The 24,427-nt window shown below is 36.7% G+C and overlaps 1 protein-coding gene across 5 annotated transcripts in view; it reads left to right on the plus strand.

The window, feature by feature from the left end:
* Positions 1–24,427, plus strand: part of SCAPER (S-phase cyclin A associated protein in the ER) — a 505,214-nt gene that overhangs the window by 75,763 nt on the left and 405,024 nt on the right. For all 5 annotated transcript variants that reach the window (XM_086711283.1, XM_086711287.1, XM_086711288.1 and 2 more), the window contains 3 exons: positions 6,408–6,508; positions 18,452–18,568; positions 20,941–21,101. In XM_086711283.1, the coding sequence (XP_086567409.1) occupies positions 6,408–6,508; positions 18,452–18,568; positions 20,941–21,101 (379 nt within the window). The remainder of the gene's footprint in view (positions 1–6,407; positions 6,509–18,451; positions 18,569–20,940; positions 21,102–24,427) is intronic.

The following is a 24,427-nucleotide window of genomic DNA, read 5'->3' on the forward strand; positions in this document are numbered from 1 at the left end:
GTTTCATCCTGATTGACAAAATGGCCTTCATAGCTGTAGGGAGAAAGATGTGCATCAGTGACTAAGAAGCTGCTCCAGCTGCGTGTCTTGTTTGTATTCCCCTGTTCATAAAACATGACTCAGATTACAGCTGCATGGTACCACTCTGATCATTTCTGATAACATTGTGCTAAGCATTCCTTAAAATAGGTTGTTTAAGCCACCAAATGTACTTTCTCTGTGCCAACTAGTATCAGAAGTGTAGCTGCTTATATGCTTGCCCATTAGAGGGTTTTTTTCTCTTTTTCTCTTTTTTCTTTTTTTTAAGCAAAAAGGGAAATCATAAAACTTCTGAAATAAATTATTCTGAATTACATCTTTCTGTGCCTAATGTAGGCGATTTAAGTTGAACTTAATTGAATTTGAATTATATTCGTAGAATTGAGAAAAGGAAGCCAAGTAAATTAAAAAATTTTTTCCTTTTCCTGATTGTAGAAGACTTTTATTACCAGGGATTTGGCACTAAGGATTACCTTTGAAAGGAAATAAACAATACTTCTTTGTTCAGAAGAGTATTTTAAATTAGAATATAACATTTATGACTAATGTGAGGTTGGTACTGTATTTTATTTGTGGCTAATTTGGCATACATAATCAATCTTGGGTCTGATTTCCAAAGTGTATCTATATTTTAAAAAACATAAGTGAAAAGTGTTTTTGAGGTTTTGAGTTCCACTGAATACTAGAAAGTAAGCTTAGTTATGGAAAAGTAACATGTTTATAATCCAAGTGATCATTTTTATAGTTGGTTGGAGTTACAATAATACTAGAAAGTAAGACTTAGTTATGGAAAAGTAATGTATTTATAAACCAAATGATCATTTTTATAGTTGGTTGGTATTTTCTGATGGTCATCTTTGGGAGTATGGAAAGTTGCCATTTCTAGTAAAATGAGACTGGTATGTCTCCATAGTAAGGTGAGTAAGGTGAGAATGGTATGAGACTGATAAAGTGAACACTTTAAATTTCTTTGTCTTATACATTTTAAATGACAACTTTGGACAATTAACCACTATCTACACACATATTTATACTTGGGATCAGTTTTTCTTTCTGAGCAATGGAGTGGATCTCAGTGGCCTATATTTTTATAGTCTTTTCTTATATACATTTTCATTGCCATTAGTATGCAAGACTAATCAGTACCAAGAAGAAAAAAATCTTTGCCAAATATGTAGAATGTAGTATTACAGTAATGTAACTTGAATTATCTAAAGACAAAAATTAGCTTTCCCTGCTAATAACAGGAACAAAATACTGATGTCTATTCTCACTGCTTCTTTTCAGTCTTATACTTGAGGTTCTAGCCAGGGCAATTAGACAAGATAAAGAAATAGAAAGCATCCAGATTGAAAGGAAGAAGTAAAATTATATCTGCAGATGACTTGGTTCTACATATAGAAAACCTTATAGAATCCATTCACACACATAAAATTATTAGAGCTAATAAACAAACTCAGAAGGGTTGCAGAATACAAGATCAGTGCATACAATTGTGTTTCTATATGTTAGTAATGCACAATAAAAAAGTGAGATTAAGAAAGCAGTCCCATTATAATGGCATGAAAAAGAAAAAAAAAAGAAACATTGAGTAATAAATTTAACCAAAGATGTTCAAGACTTGTACACTAAAAACTACAAAACATCATTAAAAGAAATTAAAGAAGACCTAAATAAAGAAGAAGATATCTGAACTTGTGGATTGGAAAACTTAATATTAAGATGGCAATGGTCCCCAAAGTGATATACAGATTTGGTCCAATCCCTACTGAAATTCTAATCTCCTTTTTTGCAGAAGTGGACAAGGTGATCCTAAAATCTGAATGGAAATGCAAGGGACACAGAATAGCCAAAAACCATCTTGAAAAAGAACAAAGTTCTTTTCAAAACTCAGAATTCAAAACTCATTACAAAGCTACAGTAATCAAAATAGCATGGTACTGGGATAAGGATAGTTATAGATCAATGGAAGAGAATTGAGAGTTCAGAAATAAATCCACATCTGTGTCCATTGATTTTTGATAAGGGTGCCAAGATCATTTAATGGAAAAAGAATAGTCTTTTCAACAAATGGTGTTGGGATCAACTAGATATCCACACACAAAGAATGAATTTGGATCCTTACCTCACACCATATACAAAAAAATAACTGAAAATAAATGAAAGACCTAAATGTAAAAACTGAAACTATGAAATTCTTTGAAGAAAACATAGGTGTAAATCTTTGTGACCTTGGACTTGGCAGCAGTTTCTTAGATATGATACCAAAAACACAACCAAAGGTAAAATAAATAAATAGAATTTCATTAAAATTAAAAACTTATGTGTATTACAGGATGCTGTTAGTTGACAAGACACCCCACAGAATGAGAGAAAATATTTTCAAGCCATGTGTCTTATAACAGTCTAATATTTAGAATATATAGAGAACTCTTGCAGCTCAAAAATATAAAGGACAAATAACCTAGGCCAAAAATTGGCAAATAATTTGAATAGACATTTCTTCAAAGAAGATTTACATATGTCCAATAAGCACATGAGAATATGCTCAATAACTTTAGTCATCAGGGAAATGCAAATAAAAACCACAATAATACTATACTTGTTAGGATGACTAGACTCAACAAATCAGAAAATAGCAGGTGCTGCTGAGGTTGTCAAGAATTTGGCCCTCATACAGACATACCTTGGACATCCTCCAGGTTCAGTTCCAGACCACTGCAATCGAGCAAATACCACAATAGAGCAAGTCAATGAATTTTTTGGTTTCCCAGTACATATAAGTTATGTTTATACCGTAGTCATAAGTGTGCAATAGCAGCATGTCTAAGGAAACAATGTATGTGCCTTAAATAATGCTTTATGCTAAAAATTGCTAACAATCATCTGAGGTTTCAATGAATTGTAACCATAACAAATATAATAGTAATGAAAAAGTTTGAAATATTACAAGAATTACCAAAATGTAACATGAGACATGAAGTGAGCAATCACTGTTGGAAAAATGGTGTAGACAGACTTAGCACAGGGTTGCTACAAACCTTCAATTTGTAAAAAAACATGATATCTGTGAACTGCAATAAAATGAAGCATAGTCAAATGAGGTGTGCCTGTATATTGCTGCTGGGAATGTAAAATGGTGCAGCTGTTGTAGAAAACATTTTGGTAGTTCATGTTAAATTTAGAGTTACCATATGACTTAGTAAATCCACTACTAGGTATACACCCAAGAGAAATAGAAACATATTTTCATAGAAAAACTTGGATGTGAATATTCATAGCAGCATTATTTCTAATAGGCAAAAGGTGGAAACAAGCCAAGTATCCATCAACCGATAAATGAATAAGCAAAATGTGTTTGTTTATGCAATTATTTAGTCACGAAAAAGAATGAGTACAGATACATGGTACCAGATGGATGAATCTTGAAAACATTAGCGGCGCCTGGGTGGCTCAGTCGGTTGAGCGTCCGACTTCGGTTCAGGTCATGATCTCACAGTTCATAAGTTCGAGCCCCACGTCAAGCTCTGTGCTGACAGCTCAGAGCCTGGAGCCTGCTTCAGATTCTGTGTCTCTCTCTCTGTCCCTAACCCACTTGCATTCTGTCTCTGTCTCTCTCAAAAATAAATATTAAAAAAAAATATTCAGAAAAAAAAGAAAAAATTAAATGAAAGAATTTCGCCACAAAAGGCCATATTCTGTATGATACTGTTTATTTGAAATGTCCAGAACTGGCCAGTCCATAGAGACAGAAAGTAGAGTAGTGGCTTCCAAGGGCTGGAAAGAGGAGAGAATGGGGAGTGACTGCTGATGGGTACTGGGTTTCTTTTTGGGGTGATGACAATGTTTTGGAATTGGATAGATGCACAACTCTGCATGTACTAAAAGTGACTGAACTGTATAATTATAAATGGTAAATTTTATGGCGTGTTAATCATATCTCAACCAAAAAAAATGAGCAAAATATTGCCAGTATTATACAGACTCTTCTAGAACATAGAAAAAGAACTCTGCCAGCATAACCTTGATAACCAAAGGTCTCAGGAGAAATAAAAATAGAGACCACTTAATAATACAGATGCACAAATCCTAAACCAAATATTGATATATTAATCTGGTTATTCAAATACTGGACAATACATCACAGTCAAGTTAGGTTCTTTCCAGTACCGCAATGTTGGTTTTATCATTTGAGAATGAAATTAATATTTATCAAATTAGATGAATAAAGGTGAAAATCATATGATTGTCCCAGTAGACCTAGGAAAAATATTTGATGAAATTCAGCAAACTGAGAACGAACATCTTTACTAATAGAATCTTCCAAAGAACCTATGTAAACATCATACTTAATGGTGAAATGTTGAGAACTTTCCTTCTGAAATTGGGAATGAGACAAAGTCTGCTATCTTTACTTCTATTCAACATTGTCCTTAAGATCCTGGCCAACACAGGAAGACAAGAATAACATATAAAATATATAACACTTGGAGAGGAAGAAATAAATATGTCATTATTCACAGATGACATATTCATATTTATGTATTTAGAAAATCCAGAAGAATCTAAAGAGAAATTATTAGATGTATTGAGTAAGTTAAAGTTGCTGGATACAAAAATCAATGGTAACAGAAAATGAAAAAAAAGTTAAATAGCTACCATTTATTCTTAGGGCTAAAGCTAAAAAAAATGTGCAAGACCTCTACACAGGAAACTATCATACATTTTCAGAGACACTGAATAAGGTACAAGTATATATAGGTATAAATAAGATATATATATATTTCTTCATAGACCAGAAGATACAATATTATAAAAATGTCAGTTTTCATCTAGTTGTTTTATAGAATATATGCAATTACAATTAAAATTGTGTTTTAAATTTTTTTCCTGGGAAATTGATAATCTGATTTTAAAATTTGTATGGAAATAACAAGGGGCTGGCGTTAGCCTAGTCAAAGATATAGTTGGAGGATTTACTCTACTGGGTTTTGCGTTTTATTTTAGAGCTGCAGCAGTGTAAGTTAGGTTGATATTGGTACAAAAATAGATAAACAGACCAGTGTAACAGAGGAGAGACTCCATGCCCTAAAAGACAATATTGGAGAATATCTTCCTGACCTGTGGTAGGAAAATAATTGCTTAAAATTGATGCAGATAGTATCAGTCTTAGATAAAAGAGTCAGAAGTTAGACTACCTTAAAATTAGGGATTTATGTTCATCAAAACATTCTATTCCATTAGGAGAGTAAAAAGTCAAGTATATGTGTGCAACATGTATAACCAAAAAAGGCCCATATCCAAAAGATGTAAGGAATTCCTTCCCATCAAAGAGTCTTGAATAGGCACTTCACAAAATGAGGATGGCTAATAAGCATGAAAAAAAGCTGAAAATCATTAATAATCATAGAAAACCATCTTGAAACCAAAATGAAACCATTACATAACCACCAACGAGAGTGGCTCAGGTTAAAGTAAACCCCAAACAGACAATACCAAGTGTAGTTGAGGGTGTGGAGTAAGGAGGGCTCATACACTGCTGGTGAGAGTGGCAACCACTTTGGAAAACAGTTTGGTGTTATATACTGGAGTAGAGCATATGCTCATCTTGTGACTCAGTATTTCCTCTCTTGGGCTTGTTCTCAATAGAAATGCATACATATGTGCAGAGGACATACATGAATAACAGCATATAATTTGGAAATCACCTCAATGTTCTTCAGCTGTAGATTGGGTAAATAAATATGCATGCAATATAATACTGTTCAGTAAGTGACCTTGGACAATGGCAATAAATAAATTGCAGGTTCATCCTGCAACATGGATGAGCCTAATAAACAAAGTAAAAAAAGAAGTCACAAAATGTTAATACTCTATGAATTTCATTTATATGAATTTCAAAATCAGGTAAAAATTAAACTATTACAAGTCAAAGCAGTGGTTGCCTCAGAGCAAGGACAGAGTAATGATTGGGAGGAGACACCAGGTAATTTCTAGAGACTAGCATTGTTCTGGGTGGATGGATGCATGGGCCTTTGCTTTGAAATGATCTGTATATACATTTATACACTTTACTGTTTATTAAACTTAATAATAAAAAAGATTAAAAGAATGGTCATGGGGGGTGGTTCTTGAAAAAGAATATCAATACCATCTCTTGGTCTTTGGACTCTCAGCTTTACTAATTTCTTATCATACAGTGAGAATGAAAATAAAACAAGATTAAAAAAACTACTTTTTTTTTGCTACTTTCTCAATGAGGAGTATAATGTAAAAACTATTAATTCCTAAGTACTTCAGTCTAAAGTTTTTTCTTAAAACTTTTCAGTATCAGAATGGAGTTTAATGATGTTGTTTGTTTTAACTAGGAGGTGCTAATGATGCTGGATAACTATGTGAGAGATTTCAAAGCATTGATTGACTGGATTCAACTTCAGGAAAAGCTAGAGAAGACAGATGCTCAAAGCAGGTAATGAACTTTGGTCTGTATAGCAGCCAGCAATTTCAAAAGCAGTCACTGAAGTTGACAGTTAACTTGACCTAAGCTTAACTTAAAACTTGTAAAAATCTAAAAGTTGGGATCTGTATTTCTTAATTCAGTTCAGTAACAGATATTTATTGGGTACCTACTAGTGCAAAGCACTTTTATCCAGTACAGAGATTTAATTGGTGAATATGATACATTGACTACTCTCATGAATTTGTAGTGTAAGGGTGGAATAAAATAGAGCTTATTATTACAAAAAAGCTATTACAGGTGTTCAGAACAGGACAGGGTCATTTCTCTTGTAGGGGATAGATGAGGAAGGATTTCGTGCAGGATGCAGAAGTGTTTAAAAGATGTGATGGATCTTAACAAGTGGTTGGCCTTTTATTTTATTTTTTAAAGTTTATTTATTTTGAGAGAGAGAGAGAGAGAGAGACAGAGTGTGAGCGGGGGAGGGGCAGAGAGAGGAAAAGAGAGAGAATCCCAATCAGTGCTGATAGCGTGGAGCCTGCTGAGGGGCTCAAATTGTGAGATCATGACCTGAGCCCAGATCAAGAGTGGGACACGTAACCAACTGAGCCACCAAGACGCCCCAAGTGGTTGGCCTTTTAGATGAAGAGAGAAAATTAAGACAGCTATTAAAATGCAGAGCATGTGTGAAGTGAAAGTAATGTAGGGAAAATTATAGTATTTCTTATATATTTATTTAAGTTTATTTTGAGAGAGCACGTGCAAGCAGGGTAGGGGCAGAGAGAGAAGGAGGGAGAGAATCCCAAGCAACTCTGTGCCATCAGCACAGAGCCCAATGCAGGGCTCGAACCCGTGAACTATGAGATCATGACCTGAGCTGAAGTCTAACACTTAACTGACTGAACCACCCAGTCTCTCCATGTTTCTTCTTAATGTAGTACTCAGTGAGGAAAATTGATGATTTTTGATTAGGGGAGTAATGAGAGATCAAAGTTACTTTAGAAACCTTCATTTTTTTGTTTGTTTGCTTCAAAATTTTACCTAAATTCCATTTAGTTAACATATAGTATAATAGTTTCAGAATTAGAATTTAGTGATTCATCACTTACATGTAATACCTAGTACTCATCACAAGTGCCTTCCTTAATATCCATCACCAATTTAACCCACTCCCCTGCCTATGTTTCCCTCCAGCAACCCTCTTAACTATAGAGTTAAGAGCCTGTTTTATGGTTTGTACCCCCCCTGTTTTTTTCCCCTATGTTAATCTGTTTCGAGAAACTTTAATTTGAAATAACCACACAACATTTGAGTCCTAAGTGCCACGCTCTGGAACTATTGTTGTGAAGGAAACAGACACAGTCCCTGCCCTTAAGAAATACATAGTGCATTCACAGAAAAGATTGATGTGAAATACTTATTAGTGCACAAAATTCATCAAAAAGAAATACAGGGTACTTGGGAAATATAAGAAAAAGCACCATCATCCATTTTGCTGAATCCAGGAAAGCTTCCCCAAGGAGGACGTATTTAAGTGAGACAGAAGTATCAAGTAGGTGTTAGCTTGACAACGAGAGAACAAAAGGGTAATCCTGGGTAGAGGTGATGGGTATATGTGATATCCTGGAAGTAGAAGACAGCACAGTATAGTCAGGGAATTTACAGTTTAGCAGGACTGCAATGGAGAGAACAAGGGGAAGATAGCATGAAAGGAACCTAGAGAGGTAGGTTGAGACCAGATTATGTAGGGCTCTGTAGACATGATACAAACTTTAGACTTTTTTTTAAGTTAAGGAAGTGACATGTCAGATTTGTGATTTTAAAATTCTTTCTGGCTGCAGTGTGGGGAGGTTGAAGTGCAGCAGTATAGATTATAGATTATGGCTATTCAGACTGGAATAGTAGCAACAGGGAGAGTTGAGAGGTAACTCCAGAGATAGATGATCAACTAGACTTAGTATTATTTTGGTTATGTGCAAAGGCAGAAGAACAATTTATTACTCAGTTAAGCTTATAAGTGAAAACTGAGCCATTGTGAACTGGACCAAGTCACTTGAAGCTACGATGGTACCTTTTTACCCAGAGAAAACAGGCCTAGGCTCCTCTTTCCCTTGGATTTAACTGTGGTTCAGTTTCTATAAGTGGAATCATTCGGTACAGAACATGTTTTTTGTCCTATCCTGAGGTATCAGCCCCATGAAGGAATGAGGAGACTAAAGGTATCCCAAGAGACAAGTCCAGGAAGGCTTGATCCCCAGGAAACCAAATTCAGGGAAACCATGATGTGTTGATTTTTTTAACATTTTTGTTCCTCATAATAAAAAAAAATTGTTTTTAATTCGTGTGTAGTTAACATACAGTGTTATGTTAGTTTCAGCTGTACAATATAGCAATTCAACAATTCTGTACATTATTTAGTACTCATCAAGATAAGTGTACTCTTAATCCCCTTTACCTATTTCACCCATCCCTGCCCTTACCTCTGGTGACCATTGTTTGTTCTCTGCAGTTAAGAGTCTGTTTTTTGTTTTTCCCTTTTGTTTTGTTTCTTAAATTCCACATATGAGTGAAATCATATGGTATTTGTCTTTCTCTGACTGACTGACTTCGTATCTCATAATGAAAATTTTTGATATGGTGTTTTTGGTACTTGATTTACCCACACTCCCTGGGTGAGTCAAGCCTAGTTGTCTGTGTTTGTACCAAACAACTTCACACTTCACCCTGGATAATAGGTAAGTAGATTTGTGGGGGCAAGGATGTGCATTCCCTCACTGGGTTGAACCAAGTTAAGGGATCATCATGCTGATTTGGGATTGGTGGCTCTATTGTTTTTGTGAAGATAAGCAGAAGAAAGCAGGTTCCAAGAAAATGGAAAAGATATACCCAGAGAATCAGGAAACAAGAAATCATGTGGACTTTGAGAGCGTCAGAGTGTTGCTTTAAAGCCTCTCTCTTCTTGGTCTTATCCTCATGAGTCTTGATTCTAGTTTTTTTCCCACCTTGGATGTCCTTGACCTTGTACATTTTATATCCTAGCAATAAATCTTTATTTTCTTCTTCTTTTTTTTAAAATTTCTTTTTAAAATTTATTTATTTTTAATATAATTTATTGTTAAATTGGCTAAAATAACAGTGTACAGTGTGCTCTTGGTTTTGGGGGTAGATTCCTATGATTCATCACTTATAACACCCAGTGCTTATCCCAGCAAGTGCCCATCACCCATTTTCCCCTCTCCCCCACTCTCCCATCAACCCTGTTTGTTCTCTGTATTTAAGAGTTTCTTACGTTTGCCTCTCTGTTTTTATCTTATTTTTCCTTCCCTTCCTCTATGTTCATCTTATTTCGCCTAGCATAATACACCCTAGTTCCATCCACATTGTTGCAAATGGCAAGATTTCATTCTTTTTGATCACTAATATTCCATTGTACAGTAAAACCTTGGTTTGTGAGGATAATTCATTACGGAAACATGCTTGTAATCCAAAGCACTTGTATATCAAAGCAAATTTCCCCTTAAGAAATAATGAAAACTCCACAGATGTTTCATTTCACAGCCCAAAAATATTCATATAAAAATGATTGCAATACTATAATATAATGCAAAATAATAAAATACAAAATATAAAGAAAAATAAATTAACCTGCATTTACCTTTGAAAACCTTCATAGCTGGTGTGAGGAAGACAAGAAAGAGGAAGGTTATTGTGTAGGACGACTTTCACTATCACTAATGGAATCAATGCTATCTGTTGGCTCAGTGGAATCTTTTACTTTTCATGCAACTTTAACAAGGAATCTATCCAATGATGCTTGCTTTTGCCTCCTTTTGAGGGTTTCATGCAAATGTGACATTGCATTGTTGTTAAACAGATTCATTGCTTGCACTGCTAACAGCCTTATTTGGGTAGTGCTTTTCTACAAAACTTTGCATTGTTTCCCACATTTTACACATCTCCTTAATCTCATTTGAAGTGAGGAATTCTTCTGCCTTCTTTTCTTCCTCCTCTGCAGACAAGATGCAGACACAGACTTACAAAATCTTGTACTTTTGGCCAGTCGCATACCTTGTTTGTGCTTCTTGATGATTTCTTTCTTAACTTCTATCATAATCATTTCCTCCTTCTTACTGCCTTTCTTTTCAACCTTTTTCTGCATGGGAGCCATTGTGCGCCCTTGCATGGATGTTAACGACAGTACAGTATGAATAAACTCTTGTCATATATGGTATTTAATGTAACTGGCAATAAGGCAGCAGAGGAAAGGGTCTATATATGCAGGCAGCCTGACCTAGAATGAAGCAAAGCATTCCTAAGCTTACTCTTATATGGAAAAACAAAGGACTGTCCATAGGTCCTTGAAGTAACAAAAAATACACTAGTACCAATTCTGGGCACCTTCCAGTGTTCTGAAAAATCACTGATTTCTGCTAAACACCGCAGCTGGAGACTGAGCATTCGAGCATGGTGACAATAACCCACAATCCTACAGCAGGAGAGGGAGAGAACCAGTTCTGATCATGTGATATACAGCATCCCATAATACTTGTATCACAAAACTGCTTATCAAGTGAAAATTTATTAGAAATTTTTGGGGGCGCCTGGGTGGCGCAGTCGGTTGAGTGTCCGACTTCAGCTCAGGTCACGATCTTGCGGTCCGTGAGTTCGAGCCCCGCGTCGGGCTCTGGGCTGATGGCTCAGAGCCTGGAGCCTGCTTCCGATTCTGTGTCTCCTTCTCTCTCTGCCCCTCCCCCCTTCATGCTCTGTCTCTCTCTGTCTCAGAAACAAACGTTAAAAAAAAATTAAAAAAAAAAAAAAAGAAATTTTTGCTCATCTTGTTGAACACTCAATAGAACAAGTTACTTGCAAAATCCAAGATTTAACTGTGTGTGTGTGTGTGTACATATATATATATATGTACACACACACACACACATATACATATATATACGTATACACACACACACACACACACACACACACACACACACACACATATATATGCATGCCACATCTTCTTTATCCATTCATAAAAGAGTGGACATGTGGGCTGTTTCCATAATTTGGTTATTGTTGATAGTGCTACTGTAAACATTGGGGTGCATGTGTCCCTTCAAAGCAGCATTTTTGTATCCTTTGGATAAATACCTTGTAGTGCAATTGTGGGGTCATAGAGTAGCTCTATTCTTAATTTTCAAGGAACCTCTATACTGTTTTCCAGAGTGGTGCCACCAGTTTGCATTCCCACTAGCAGTGCAAAAGTGCTTCCCTTTCTCTGCCTCCTCATCAACATCTGTTGTTTCCTGAGTTGTTAATTTTAGCTATTCTGACAGGTGTGAGGTGGTATCTCTTTGTGGTTTTGATTTTCCTGATGATGAGTGATGTTGAGCATATTTTCATGTGTCTGTTACCCATCTGATTTCTTCTTTGGAAAAGTGTCTATGTCTCTTACCCATTTCTTCACTGGATTATTTGTTTTGGGGGTATTGAATTTGATAAGTTCTTTATAGGTTTTTGGCTACTAATCCTTTATCTGATATGTCATTTACAAATATTTTCTCTCATTCCGTCAGTTGCCTTTTAGTTTTGTTGATTGTTTCCTTCACTGTGCAGAAGCTTTTTATCTTGATGAGGTCCCAATAGTTCATGTTTGCTTTTGTTTCCATTGCCTCTGTAGACATTCTAGTAAGAAGTTGCTGTGGCCGAGGTCAAAGAGGTTGTTGCCTGTGTTCTTCTCTGGGATTTTGATGGTTTCCTGTCTTATATTTAGGTCTTTCATCCATTTTGAGTTTATTTTTGTGTATGGTGTAAGAAAGTGGTCCAGGTTCATTCTTCTGCATGCCACTGTCCAGTTTTTCCAACACCATTTGCTGAAGAGACTGTCTTTTTTCCATTGGATATTCTTTCCTGCTTTGTTGAAGATTAGTTGGCCATACGTTTGTGGGTACATTTCTGGGTTCTCTATTCTGTTCCATTGATCTATGTGTCTGTTTCTGTGCTAGTACCATACTGTCTTGATGACTCCAGCTTTGAAATACAGCTTGAAGTCTGGAATTGTGATGCCTCCAGCTTTCGATTTCTTTTTCAATATTACTTTGGCTCTTCGGTGTCTTTACTGTTTCTGTACACATTTTAGAATTGTTTGTTCTGGCTCTGTGAAGAATATTGGTATTATTTTAATAGGGGTTGCATTGAATGTATAGATTGCTTATAGTGTCAACATTTTAAGAATATTTTTTCTCCCAGTCCATGAGCATGGTATATTTTTCCATTTCATATCTTCTTCAATTTATTTCATAAGCTCTTTATAGTTTTCAGCACATAGATCTTTTACTTTTTTGGTTAGGTTTATTCATTGGTATTTTATGATTTTTGATGCAATTGTGAAGGGGATCGATTCCTTGATTTCTCTTTCTGTTGGTTATCGGTGTATAGTAATGCAGCTGATTTCTGTACATTGATTTTATACCCTGCGACTTTGCTGAATTCATGTAACAGTTCTAACAGTTTTTTGGTGGAGTTTTTTGTGTTTTCCATGTAGAGTATCACTGGGACATCTCTTTTTATCTTAACCGCTTATCAGCATATATACTCTTTGCTTCTTGAGGCAGCTTTTAGATACAGAAAACAACCTTAAATTCCCTGTAGATGGCATTACCCATCTTCTGTTCCTCAAATCAAGCATCAAAATTCATTTCACTTAGATTTGAGATTTAAATGTAAAAACTGCAATATTTATATATTTTTATTTTGGGTAAGAATTCTTTTTTTTTTATTAAATATGAAATTTATTGTCAAGTTGGTTTCCATACAACACCCAGTGCTCATGCCAACAGGTGCCCTCCTCAGTACCCATCACCGGCCCTCCCCTGCCTCCCACCCCCCATCAACCCTCAGTTTGTTCTCAGTTTTTAAGAGTCTCTTATGTTTTGGCTCCCTCCCTCTCTAACCTCTTTCTTTTTTTCCCCTTCTGCTCCCCCATGGTCTTCTGTTAAGTTTCTCAGGATCCACATAAGAGTGAAACCATATGGTATCTGTCTTTCTCTGTATGACTTATTTCACTTAGCATAACACTCTCCAGTTCCATCCATGTTGCTACAAAAGGCCATATTTCATTCTTTCTCATTGCCATGTAGTATTCCATTGTGTATATAAACCATTCTTCAGTTGATGAACATTTAGGCTCTTTCCATAATTTGGCTATTATTGAAAGTGCTGCTATAAACATTGGGGTACAAGTGCCCCTATGCATCAGCACTCCTGTATCCCTTGGGTAAATTCCTAGCAGTGCTATTGCTAGGTCATAGGGTAGATCTATTTTTAATTTTTTGAGGAAGCTCCACACTGTTTTCCAGAGCGGCTGCACCAGTTTGCATTCCCACCAACAGTGCAAGACTGTTCCCGTTTCTCTACATCCTCACCAGCATCTGTAGTCTCCTGATTTGTTCATTTTAGCCACTCTGACTGGCGTGAGGTGGTATCTGAGTGTGTTTTTCATTTGTATTCCCCTGATGAGGAGCGGCGTTGAGCATCTTTTCATGTGCCTGTTGGCTGTCTGGATCTCTTCTTTAGAGAAGTGTCTATTCATGTTTTCTGCCCATTTCTTCACTGGATTATTTGTTTTTCGGGTGTGGAGTTTGGTGAGCTCTTTATAGATTTTGGATACTAGCCCTTTGTCTGATATGTCATTGGGAAATATCTTTTCCCATTCCGTTGGCTGACTTTTAGTGTTGTTGATTGTTTCCTTTGCAGTGCAGAAGCTTTTTATCTCCTTGGGGTCCCAGTAGTTCATTTTTGCTTTTAATTCCCTTGCCTTTGGAGATGTGTCAAGTAAGAAATTGCTGCAGCTGAGGTCAGAGAGGTTTCTTCCTGCTTTCTCCTCTAGGGTTTTGATGGTTTTCTGTCTCACATTCAGGTCCCCAGTGACCGAGGTGAGCTCGGTCTTCCGGGGCTCAGCAACTCTCCCTCCTGTTGTCCTCTTGCCCTCCCCGCTCTCTGAGAGCAGAGCTGATGACTTTTAACCCTCCAGATGTTAAGTCCCGGTGGCTGTTAGAACTCAGGCAGTCCGGCCCCTCTGCTTTTGCAAGGCAGACTCACCGGTGCTCTGCCTTATTGGGAGGGCTGCTCCTCCACTGCCTCAGCTCCCTCCCGCCAGTCCGCGTAGCGCGCACCGCCTCTCCACCCTTCCTACCCTCTTCCATGGGTCTCTTGTCTATGCTTGGCTCTGGAGAGTCCGTTCTGATAATCTTCTGTGGTTTTCTGGGTTATTTAGGCAGGCGTGTGGGTGGAATCTAAGCGATCAGCAGGACGCTGTGAGCCCAGCATCCTCCTGTGCTGCCATCATCGGGAGTTCAGGATTGTAAGAATTCTATAAGACTAAAGCAGAAACCACAAAGGAAAGTATTAATAGGCTTGATTTTTTAAAAATGTTTATTTATTTTTGAGACAGAGAGAGACAGAGCATGAACGGGGGAGGGTCAGAGAGAGAGGGAAACACAGAATCTGAAGCAGGCTCCAGGCTCTGAGCTGTCAGCACAGAGCCCGTCACAGAGCTCCAACTCACACACCAGGAGATCATGACCTGAGCCGAAGTCGGCTGCTTAACCGACTGAGTCACCCAGGCGCCCCTAATAGGCTTGATTTAATAGAAATAAAATATGCCTTTCCACATAGAAGAAAATCAAAAATAAAATTCGAATTTAAATAATTCTGTCATCTGTGCCAAAGGATTGGTAGCCATAATAGTAATAATAATAGTAGTAGTAAATGATTTCAAATTAAGGAGAAAATGATGCAGATTCCACTGGAAAAAATGACAAAAGCTACCAACATGCAAATCCTAAAAGAAGACATTTAAATGGGTGGTAAGAAATTTCAGCTTCACTAGTAGTGATAATAAAAATAAATAAGTTCAAAAACAAAAACAAATATTTTGCTAATGAATTTTTAAAAAATAAACACCGTTACTAAAATTTGTATAAGAAAATGAACTTGTCACATACTGAAACTCTAGCACAGAAGTCAGCAAACTTTTCCTGTAAAGTGCCAAGTAATAATTATTTTAGACTTTGCAAGCAGTGCTGTCTCTCCCAAGCCATTGACATTTCTAAAATAAGGTACTGTTAAAATCCGATAGACTCCACCAAAAGTCTGCTAGAACTGATACATGAATTCAGCAAAGTTGCAGGATACAAAATCAATGTACAGAAATCAGTTGCATTCTTATACACTAACAATGAAGCAACAGAAAGACAAATAAAGAAACTGATCCCATTCACAATTGCACCAAGAAGCATCAAATACCTAGGAATAAATCTAACCAAAGATGTAAAGGATCTGTATGCTGAAAACTATAGAAAGCTTATGAAGGTAATTGAAGAAGAGTTAAAGAAATGGAAAGACATTCCCTGCTCATGGATTGGAAGAATAAATATTGTCAAAATGTCAATACTACCCAAAGCTATCTACACATTCAATGCAATCCCAATCAAAATTGCACCAGCATTCTTCTCGAAACTAGAACAAGCAATCCTAAAATTCATATGGAACCACAAAAGGCCCCGAATAGCCAAAGTAATTTTGAAGAAGAAGACCAAAGCAGGAGGCATCACAATCCCAGACTTTAGCCTCTACTACAAAGCTGTCATCATCAAGACAGCATGGTATTGGCACAAAAACAGACACATAGACCAATGGAATAGAATAGAAACCCCAGAACTAGACCCACAAACGTATGGCCAACTCATCTTTGACAAAGCAGGAAAGAACATCCAATGGAAAAAAGACAGTCTCTTTAACAAATGGTGCTGGGAGAACTGGACAGCAACATGCAGAAGGTTGAAACTAGACCACTTTCTCACACCATTCACAAAAATAAACTCAAAATGGATAAAGGACCTGAATGTGAGACAGGAAACCATCAAAACCTTAGAGGAGAAAGCAGGAAAAGACCTCTCTGACCTCAGCCGTAGCAATCTCTTCCTCGACACATCCCCAAAGGCAAGGGAATTAAAAGCAAAAGTGAATTACTGGGACCTTATGAAGATAAAAAGCTTCTGCACAGCAAAGGAAACAACCAACAAAACTAAAAGGCAACCAACGGAATGGGAAAAGATATTTGCAAATGACATATCGGACAAAGGGCTAGTACCCAAAATCTATAAAGAGCTCACCAAACTCCACACCCGAAAAGCAAATAACCCAGTGAAGAAATGGGCAGAAAACATGAATAGACACTTCTCTAAAGAAGACATCCGGATGGCCAACAGGCACATGAAAAGATGTTCAGCGTCGCTCCTTATCAGGGAAATACAAATCAAAACCACACTCAGGTATCACCTCACGCCAGTCAGAGTGGCCAAAATGAACAAATCAGGAGACTATAGATGCTGGAGAGGATGTGGAGAAACGGGAACCCTCTTGCACTGTTGGTGGGAATGCAAATTGGTGCAGCCGCTCTGGAAAGCAGTGTGGAGGTTCCTCAGAAAATTAAAAATAGACCTACCCTATGACCCAGCAATAGCACTGCTAGGAATTTATCCAAGGGATACAGGAGTACTGATGCATAGGGGCCCTTGTACCCCAATGTTCATAGCAGCACTCTCAACAATAGCCAAATTATGGAAAGAGCCTAAATGTCCATCAACTGATGAATGGATAAAGAAATTGTGGTTTATATACACAATGGAATACTACGTGGCAATGAGAAAAAATGAAATATGGCCTTTTGTAGCAACGTGGATGGAACTGGAGAGTGTGATGCTAAGTGAAATAAGCCATACAGAGAAAGACAGATACCATATGGTTTCACTCTTATGTGGATCCTGAGAAACTTAACAGGAACCCATGGGGGAGGGGAAGGAAAAAAAAAAAAAAAGAGGTTAGAGTGGGAGAGAGCCAAAGCATAAGAGACTGTTAAAAACTGAGAACAAACTGAGGGTTGATGGGGGGTGGGAGGGAGGAGAGGGTGGGTGATGGGTATTAAGGAGGGCACCTTTTGGGATGAGCACTGGGTGTTGTATGGAAACCAATTTGACAATAAATTTCATATATAAAAAATATAAAAAATAAAAAATAAAATACAAACAGGAAAAAAAAATAAAAAAAATAAGATACTGTTGACGAGGTTCAAGGGAAATGGACACTTTTTATCTGGCTGAGTTATAATTTGTTAGAACCTTTCTGAAAGGTGATTTGACAGTAAATTGTCAAAAGCTTTAGACTTTATTTGGATAATCTTTTACCTGAATTTTCTTGTTTTCTAACAACAAATGTCAGTTTTTAATGTGACAAGAAAATCGCAACCACTAGATTGAATGCAGAGTAAGAGAGAAGGAGATTCTGGGAGTTATGGAGGTTCCCATTGAGGGCATTAGGGATAGTGAAAATTTTGCCTTAGGAAAACATTTTAGTAAAAATTGTCCATCCTGTCAAGGTTTGGGGAACAGTGAAGAAGAAGTTAGCTTTCCCAGCAAAGAGCAAGGAAATGTTTATGTTCCCACTCCCGTGTAGAAAAAAGGAGACTTCATATTTTCCTGTGTATTCTTCATTTAACCCTCTCATTCTGTTTTTCTGTCTTGATCTCTGTTCTACACACTTAGTTTTCCAGGGCATCATACACCAGTTTAGTTGTGTAAGTAGGCTCAATTAATACCATTGTCTTTTTAATGTGTTTTTAGCTGGGTATATGGAGACTTTTAAAACCTAAGTAGTGTATCTCATATCTTTGTAACCCCAAAGCCCATTTTAGATGTTACTGTGCTGCAGTGGGTGGAAAATCCTGGACCATGTGTCATCTGTGTTCCTTCCTGGTAATACGGTAACTTGCCGGTAAACAGTACTCTCGGGAAAAATTGTGACCTGATTATGTTTTCACCCAGTAACAGCCAGAAAAAAGATGAAAAATTTTTCTTTTTTCTCTGTTAATTTAATCTGTTGTATGTCTTGAATTGACAGACCAACTTCTTTGGCATGGGAAGTAAAGAAGATGTCTCCAGGACGTCATGTGATTCCAAGTCCATCAACAGATAGAATAAGTGTAACATCAAATGCTCGAAGAAGTTTAAATTTTGGGTGAGACAAACTCAAAAAAGCCTACTAAGGCTTACATTATAGTAAATTATTTTCTGTGAATAATACAGTATTATACAACTGATATTTCACTTAAAAAAATCCATGTATATGTTTGTGTATATGTTTGAAATTGTTTGAATCAAAAGTTTAAAAAATCCAGTAAAGTTTAACTTTTCGAAGATTTTATAAAATGTAATATATTCAAATAGGATCCAAAAATTAAAACTCATAAACATATTTCATGCTAAATGATTCATAACATGAACTGGCAATTTCTTTATAACAAAAGATCTAAATGTATATCATAAGCTATGTTACTGTCATGAAATTACATCTTTATGCATTGTAATCCCATCAGTGCAGTTTTATAATTGTTATTTTATGCAGTTATATTTTAAATCAATAGAAGAAAAGTTATAAAGAAAAAAGACATTTATATATTTTTTTGTATTTATTACCTATGTAGTTACTTTTGTTAATGCTCTTTATATCTTAATGTGGATTCAGGTTACTGTCTATTTTTCTTTCATTTTGGCCTGAAGGATCCCCTTTAGTATGTCTTGTTGGGCAGTTTTTCTCAGTTTTTATTTTGAAACTATCTTCATTTGTCCTTTAGTTTTAGAAGGATAGTTTTGTAGTGCATAGAATTCTTGGTTGAAAGTCTTTTTCTTTCAGGACTTTGAATATGTTCTTTGATAGTGTCTTCTATGTCAATATATTGACAAATTAATGTACATTTATATTATTAAAAGATAAGAGTTTCAAAATAAAATATTTAACTTATATATGTATATTTTTTAAAGGTCCCCATTTAACTGAAATTTTCTTTTAAACTGAATTAATGAGAGCTTTTATATCATCCCTGTTCCCATACAATATATTATATTAAATTAATGAAGTATTAGACCAACATAAATTTTTAAATATATTTGACTTAAATTGTTATTGTATGGTACTCTGTATATGTGGATACACACACACACACACACACACACACACACACACACACAATTAAAATTTAAATATATTAAGCATATATTTAAAATTTTAACTTTTTGGGGGAAAAGTCAAGCAGTTTTAGGGTGCCTAGGTGGCTCAGTCAGTTAAGTGCCTGGCTTTCACTCAGGTAATGATCTAGTGGTTTGTGAGTTCGAGCCCTGAGTCAGGGTCTGTGCTGATAGCTTGGAACCTGGAGCCTGCTTGGGATTCTCTCTCTCCCTCTCTCTCTCTGCCCCTCCCCTGCTTGTGCTCGCTCTCTCTCTCTTTCTCTCTCAAAAAAAAAAAAAACATTAAAAAAAAGAAACAGTTTTGAAATGTGTTAAATTTATTTAAATAGACATGACGTAAATAGTGATAGTGACATTTATATAGCCAAATCAGTAGGGAGTAAAATGTTGCACTGATTTTTTTTTTTTTTTCTTCTTCAGATATAGGGGAGAAAGAGGGTACATAAGTAGGGGAGGGACAGAGAGAGAGGGAGGGAGAGAATCTTAAGGCTCCATGCTCAGTGTGGAGCCCAATGCAGGGCTCAGTGTCACCACTGTAAGATCATGACCTGAGCCGATATCAAGAGTTGGATGCTTAACTGACGAGTACCCATGTGTCCCCTACATTGCTTTTTTATTTGGAAACATTTCAAGTTCTTTTTTTTTTTTTAATTTTTTTTTTTCAATGTTTATTTATTTTTGGACAGAGAGAGACAGAGCATGACCGGGGGAGGGGCAGAGAGAGAGGGAGACACAGAATCGGAAACAGGCTCCAGGCTCTGAGCCATCAGCCCAGAGCCTGACGCGGGGCTCGAACTCACGGACCGCGAGATCGTGACCTGGTTGAAGTCGGACGCTTAACCGACTGCGCCACCCAGGCGCCCCCAAGTTCTTTTTTTTTTTAATCAGGCGTATTCCATTTCTTTTTTATTGACTGCATAATATTTCATCATATATATTTTTTCACTTTTTAAATTTTTTCTCAAATTTTTTATTTTTTATAATATAAATATTTAATATGTAAATATTAAATACCACACTACTGCACAAGCAATGGGCCAAATGATAAATCAAATGGCAAATCAAAATATGTCTCAAAAGAAAAAGAAAATCCAATATTCCAAAACTATGGGATGCAGCAAAAGCAGATGTTAGAGCGAAATTTATGCTACAAATGTTTGTGTTAAGAGAAAAGGTTGAAATAAGCAATATTACACCACAAGGAACTAGAAAAAGAAGAAACTTAGTCAAAATTTACTAGAGGAAGGAAATAACAAAAATCAGAAATAAATAAAACAGAGATCAGAATAATATTAAGTATATATTTAAAGTTTAAAAAATTTTAACTTTTATATTTGATTTAATAATGCAGAATTTTCTCCATAGGGGTTCACCTGGCACAGTAGCTGCTCCCCGTCTGGCTCCCACAGGTGTCAGTTGGGCTGACAAGGTAAAGGCTCATCACACAGGCTCCCCTGCTTCTTCAGATGTATCACCTGCCCAGTCTTGTCCACCAATAACAGTGCAGAAGACTTCCCGCAAAAATGGCAAGTGACATTGAATCAACCTTTTTATGTGGTAGACAGGTGGAAGGCTATGGAATTTTACTTATTTTATTTAAAACTGGTGCTAATAGTATTGCATATTTACCTTTTGTATCATTTATGTGATATTAATTTGCCTTGAAATCTTAAAATAATAAAATAATCTTTTGCAGATCATTCTAATCTCAGGTTTGCTCTGTGTAAACTTGAAGGAGAGTGATTCTTTAAAAAAAAATTTTTTTTAATGTTTATTTTTGAGGGAAAGAGAGAGAGACTGAGTGCCAGTGGGGCAAGGGCAGTGAGAGAGGGAGACACAGAATCCGAAGCACGCTCCAGGCTCTGAGCTGTCAGCACAGAGCTTGATGTGGAGCTCCCACTTACGAGCCATGAGATCATGACCTGAGCTGAAGTTGGACACTTAACTGACTGAGCCACTCAGGCACCCCAAAAGAGAGTGATTCTTTTGTTAATTCATTTGTAAGATCCTTTATAACTCTTCTGACTTAAATAGAAAAAAAAAATGACTACTAGTTCATTCCCTAGGCAGTATACTCTTTTTGTGTCACTACTTCATTTCATTAATATTTGAATACTGTTTTGGTACTAAAAATGATATTCTTATCTTTGCTTACACATTTGTTTTCTATGCCATCAGAATAATTAAGGGGCACAAGTAAATGTAAGGACTGTTATTCCAAGGACCTGTTTATCCCATAAGAATTTCCTTCATGGACTTTGACAAAAGTGGTATTTGTACTTTATCATACAAAACCTAGAGTATACAATGCAGAAGCAGAGGTCATGGGAAGGTATTTTAAGAAGAAACTAGAGTCAAGCTTGATTTGGGAAGATCAATGTTGATAAAATGGGGAGGATAGGCACCATGAGGGATGACTGGGGACTAGGGAGTAAGATGTCTGTTTACTTTTAAAGTTTTTATTTATTTATTTTGAGAGAGAGAGAGTGAGAATACATGTACGCTCACATGGGGAAGGAGTAGAGAGAGAGGGAGAAAGAGAATCCCAAGCAGGCTTCGTGCCATCAGTGAGAACCCGATTCAGGGCTTGATTTCACTAACCGGGAGATCGTGACCTGAGCCGTGATCAAAAGTCAGACACTTAACCAACTGAGCCACCCAGGGGCCCCTGGGATTGAGATTCTTATTAATCAGAAAGAGAAGTAATGAAAATGAGAAATAGATCTAACTGGAATCTCTTTTGGAACACAAACATTATCTTGTCTCTTTTAACTGAAAGTAGTCTGAACTTAGAACATAAAAAATAAAAACTGGTTGTTTAATGTAAAAAAAAAAGATCTTCCTTCATAAAGCCTCTTTATTTAGACATCAAGAATGAATTTTTTTTAATTTTAAACATTTACTAAGTTGTGCTAAACTTCTGATCTATAGAAATGTATATCCACATAACTATATATATACACTCATATAAATTATATCAATAGTAATATTTTGAGCTTTACCTATGAAATTAATTTTATTTTTGGTCAAATATTTCATCTGTATAATAAACCTAATCTGTTCATCAGAACCTTAAATCCATCTGAGGTAAGGAATATAATCCTGGGTAGGACTTGGATATGGTAGTGGAATGGTCAGAACTGCCCCTAGCCCATACAGGATGCCTTGGTACAGTTTAGAAAAGGGAGTCTGAGTGGATACAGTCATACACCCATAAACTTGGCTTGGTGAGTAGAGCCTGGCAGGATTTCAGCTCTCACTGTCTCAGCCTGGTGCTCTTATGCAGGGCATAACCTGCATATAGGTGGCAGTCCTGGAAGGAGCTGCTCAATGGTAGAGTGAGCAGAAAGTGGTGATCAGGCCACCCTTGTACTGCTTTACTCCTGTCTGAAAAAGATTCAGTTTGGCTGAGTTTGGTCAGATAGGGGGTCCCTTCTGCTCCTTCAAGCCACTTCTGTTGATTTAGTTGAAGAGGGAGATCTCCTTGAAATGGAAGAAGATCATTTTCATGTTCAGGTGTGCACATGGCTATGCAGCATCCAAGTGGTTTTTCAGGGCCCAATCTTAAGAAATAACCCATGGTTCATTTGTGATTTCTAAAAATTATGCTGTCAAGCTGACAGTAGGTGAGCTATAATTTCTCTCTTTAACTGTTCTTAACCTTTAAGTACAAACCATAAGGAAGGCCTGTTCTAAAACTACTGAGATGAATTCATCACTAGGAGTGGGAGATCAAACCATTGCTCTTGGAGCCTTGTCTTGACTGCCTTTAACCCCGGGTGTGTGGAGAGGCTGAGGGGAGAAGAGAGGAGCCAGTGGGCAATCTCTAGGCCATGCTCTCAACCTTAGGCACGCGGGCCAGAGGCTCAGGGTGGTGGACTTCTCCAGCCAACCCCTTGGCAAGGCAGGTGCCCTAGGTCTATGTCTACCAGGCTGTTGCCGAGGGCTCCATCGGGTCCTCCCACTCTATCTGCTACTTCAGGGCAGCCATGAGGCCATTGGGCCCAGGGACATACTTGTGCCTGGGCTGCCCCTCCCCTGACCTCGAGTGAAGTTTTTGTATATCTATAGAGGCTTGGATTTTAGAATAATACTAAGTAATCGTGAATTTGTGTTATAAGTTAAGGAGTAACTTCAGAATACTGCTTTCTCCTTTCTTTAGTGAAAGATCCCTTTGGAGCTTCTTGGTTCAGAAAGAAATGTTTTATTGGACATAGCAAAGGCATTGCCACCTTTGCATTATGGATATTCTTTTTTCCATTTTTGTCTCAGTAAGGTGTATTGACCTATTTCAAATAATACTTCTTACTCTTACCCATTATGTTGCCTTTGGTTTCTCTATACAGACTGAGTAGTAGTAATGGTAGTAGTAGTAGTAGAAAATTGAGAGTAGTCATGAGTTCTTTCTTCTAGGAGAAAGTAGGAAAATGTGGGATCATCAAGTTTAGTTTTTGTATTGTGAAAGAGTCTGAGAAAAATGTGTTGCATCATAATTGGAAAAATATCTTAAAAGAATCATGGTATTGGCATATATGATGGTTTTGTTTAAAGCATTACTCTCAGATTACTCTCATAAATATAAGTGTGACTCATTTGGTTGGGATGAAATGAAAGATCTTGATTATAACTAGGCTTAAAGTATCCATGTTCATATATAAGCAAATTTTGTTTTTGACTACATTGGTCTCGGGGTTTGGGGTTTTGATGCACTTTTATGAAAGTGAATTATGGTGCATATAATTTTTTTTCTTTTCATGTGTTTACCATTTTAAATGTCTTATTTGATGAAACATCTGTGCAAGTCACTTTTTTTTTTATTTATATATGAAATTTATTGTCAAATTGGTTTCCA

This window comes from Puma concolor, chromosome B3, assembly GCF_028749965.1.
Source record: "Puma concolor isolate L17-30 chromosome B3, mPumCon1.1.hap2, whole genome shotgun sequence".
NCBI lineage: Eukaryota > Metazoa > Chordata > Mammalia > Carnivora > Felidae > Puma > Puma concolor.